The sequence below is a fragment of the Orycteropus afer genome, unplaced genomic scaffold (assembly GCF_000298275.1).
Source record: "Orycteropus afer afer isolate SDZICR_OR568_19922 unplaced genomic scaffold, OryAfe1.0 scaffold00469, whole genome shotgun sequence".
NCBI classification, from domain to species: domain Eukaryota; kingdom Metazoa; phylum Chordata; class Mammalia; order Tubulidentata; family Orycteropodidae; genus Orycteropus; species Orycteropus afer.
Window position 1 is genome coordinate 1,965,842 of NW_006922056.1, and position 3,390 is coordinate 1,969,231.

The 3,390-nt window shown below is 56.5% G+C and overlaps 1 protein-coding gene across 1 annotated transcript in view; it reads right to left on the reverse strand.

Moving 5' to 3' along the window:
• Positions 1–3,390, reverse strand: part of OSBPL2 (oxysterol binding protein like 2) — a 51,368-nt gene that overhangs the window by 37,555 nt on the left and 10,423 nt on the right. The window contains exons 4-5 of the mRNA XM_007954684.1: positions 3,196–3,330; positions 2,508–2,605 (exon numbers count right to left, since the gene is read on the reverse strand). Coding sequence (XP_007952875.1) covers positions 2,508–2,605; positions 3,196–3,330 — 233 coding nt within the window. The remainder of the gene's footprint in view (positions 1–2,507; positions 2,606–3,195; positions 3,331–3,390) is intronic.

Here is a 3,390-nt window from a genome sequence, read left to right on the forward strand (position 1 = left end):
GCTGCCCCTCACCAGCTGGCCTTCTCAGAGAACAGTGCTCCGTGAGCAGCCACAAGGCCGCCCAAACCAGCCGGCACCCGGAGCAGCAAGCAGTGAGGGCTGCCCACCACGCAGGACGTGAAGACTGTCAGGGTGCTATCCACGCCGCTCTCCCAGACACCACCGTGGCTCCATGCTCCCTCCCCTACAACGGTCACCTGGCTGTCCGTGGATTGCTTCAAAACACTGGCACACACATCAGAACACTCACACATGGAGCAGACCCCCAGCCCCCATTCATCCACCCTCATCCAAAACCACCACAATTTCAACCCCTAGAGACGGTCACAGACAAAGGGTCAAGGGCAAAGAGCTAAACGATCAGAGAAACTGGGCTCCTTGAATCCAGGACACCGCCAAGTGTGTGAGATACCACCTTATGAAAACACACACTTAACTGTGACATGCAGAAATGCCACAACTTGACAGAAACAAACCCAGAGTCCGTGAAATGCAGCACTTGACGCAGTCCATGATGGCATGGGAAGACGGCAACAACATGACATTCAGCAAAGGACACAGGTTAACACCCCTGCATCATGCAAACACGCACGCACACACACACACAAAGACCAGCAAAGGACACAGGTTAACACCACTGCCATCATGCAAACATGTGCACACACACACATAAACACACATACACGCACAGACCAGCAAAGGACACAGGTTAACACCGCTGCATCATGCAAACACGCACACACACACACACACACACAGACCAGCAAAGGATACAGGTTAACACCAATGCATCATGCAAACATGCACGCACACACACAAACACATATACATGCATAGACCAGCAAAGGACACAGGTTAACACTGCTGCATCATGCAAAACACGCACACACATACACACAAACACACATACATGCACAGACCAGCAAAGGACACAGGTTAACACTGCTACATCATGCACACACGCACACGCACACACAGAGACCAGCAAAGGACATAGGTTAACAATGCTGCATCACACAAACACGCACATACACATACACACACATATACACACAGAGACCAGCAAAGGACACAGGTTAACACCGCTACATCATGCAAACACGTGCACACACATACACGCACAAACACACATACACACACAGACCAGGAAAGGACACAGGTTAACAGTGCTGCATCATGCACACATGCACACACATATACACAGAGACCAGCAAAGGACACAGGTTAACAGTGCTGCATCATGCACACATGCACACACATATACACAGAGACCAGCAAAGGACACAGGTTAACACCACCACATCATGAAAACACACACACGCATACACACACACGTGCACACACACACACACACACCGTCTTGTACAGGAAGATTTCTGATGTAAAGCACCACCCTGCATCTCCCTAGTGACCCCATTGACCAAAGCTGCACTTGGGCAGCCTCCTCAGAGATGCTGGAGGGTGACTTTGCCCCATTTCTCAGGAGCCAGGTCATCAGACTGACTGTGTGCCTTCAGGCACGGGTACCAGGGTGTGTGTAGGACATACTTCTCGGGGGTCCCCAGGATAAGCAGAACGAAAGCTGTGCTGTGCCCCACACCGTTGCAGCATGTTAACCTTGCCCCGCCCACCCAGCTCACCCCCTTCACGTGGCTTATCTGATGAGTGCCAAGTCAAACACTAGCTAACCTCCCAGACTGGTTTGCATCCCATCTTGCAGGGGGCGGCATTTTCACTGGGTTGGCTGGCCCACGAGACAACTGTCTGATGCTTGCAGCCCTGCTGGCAACACCCCCAGTGGAGGGGGTGCCACCCAGCCACCACCCCATGGACGACAGGGTCTGGCCCCTGGCTCCAGGCTCCAAAGTGTGTGCTGGGCACAGGTCAGGGATGGATGCTTGGGGAAGGTGAGCAGGGGTGCAGGCTGGAGCCTCAGGAAGGGGAGAAGCAGTGCGGGGAGAAACACCCAGAGGGAGCTCCACTGGACAGGTGCTGCCTTGTGAGCTGGGCCGGCCCGGTCCCGCCTCCCGAGCCCTCCCGGGGCTGCTGGGGGGAGCAGGGCTCTCGGGCCTTCCCTTCAGCGGCAGCCGCCTTTGATCTCAGTTCCTAGGAAATGCTGGTAAACTGGCCTCGTTCCACTGACCAGCACCCATCTCCACTCTAGTGCAAAGTCGGCCCCACTGGGGAATGACCTGGAGAAGACTAGGGAGAGGGGCGGCCCAACCTGAGGAGCGTAACCACGGCCACCGAAGTGCCCGTCAGCAACTGTGTCGACGGTGCATGTTTTGTCAAGCATGCTCTCACTCCAGTAAGATGCAAAGACAAAGCACCAGCCTCCACAGCGCTGCACGCTCGTCCCACCCTTCCACACGCACTCCATCCCCACTCCTGAATCCCCCACGCGGCGTGGCCCTAACACCTGGTCTGTTTTTCACCCTCCGCTCTGCCGTGTGGGCAGCACACCACTCCACCGCCCCAGCCTGCTAGGTGCGGCCTCCCCTCCTTACCTGATTAACTCGTAGGTCTCTCCCAGGAGCGGGTTGAAGGGCTTGCCAGTGCGTTCCCACTGTGAGGCCACGGCTGACACTGCAAACGCAGCCACCGACTGCAAAGCCACAGGACAGTGAGCGTGGCCCGGAGATGCGCACTGACGCGGTGCCTAGCACACTCCCTCTTCCGCCTCCCTCTCCAGTCACGGGTGACTTGGCCACTTTCACTCTCATGCTGTCACATGCTTTGAGATTACGGAACATCTGGGGAGTGTGCTTTGTCACAGTGCCACTTCCTCAAAGCCACAAAGCAGGGACTGTGCACTTTGCACCCCCCTCCAGCTGTCCCTGCAGGTGGAGATGATGTCAATCTGCCTGCCTGTCTCCCTCTCTGTCTCTCTGTCTCTCACTCACACACACACACACACACACACACTCGTGGGGCTCTGATGCTCAGAGGAACCCCCAGCCCACAGCCCATATCAGCAGCAGCTGCAGCTCTGTCAGGCCAGTGCTGACAGAGACTCCAGGCAGGACAATGGCGGGCGGGAGCCCTCTGGTTGGTCCAGCTCCAGTACCACCACAGAGAACATGCTACATGGCCAGCAGTCTGCACGGCCCCGGCCGTCCCAGGAGTGGCCAGCTGGTGAGAGTCCAGCCCATGACCGCCTGTCGGCGGATCTACCACACTCGGGGCTCCGCCCACCTGCATGCGCTCCAGCGGCTGAGCCTGGCGGGAAGCCTTGTGGATGAGGTACACGTGCTCCATGTACTCAGTGATCCGCTGCAGGAAGCTCAGCGGCTCGTTGAAGACGATGGGCATAGTGATCTTAGACAACTCCTAGAGTGACCAAAAGGAACCTTACTGCTGTACGCCCACAGCCACACAGCACAGAGATAC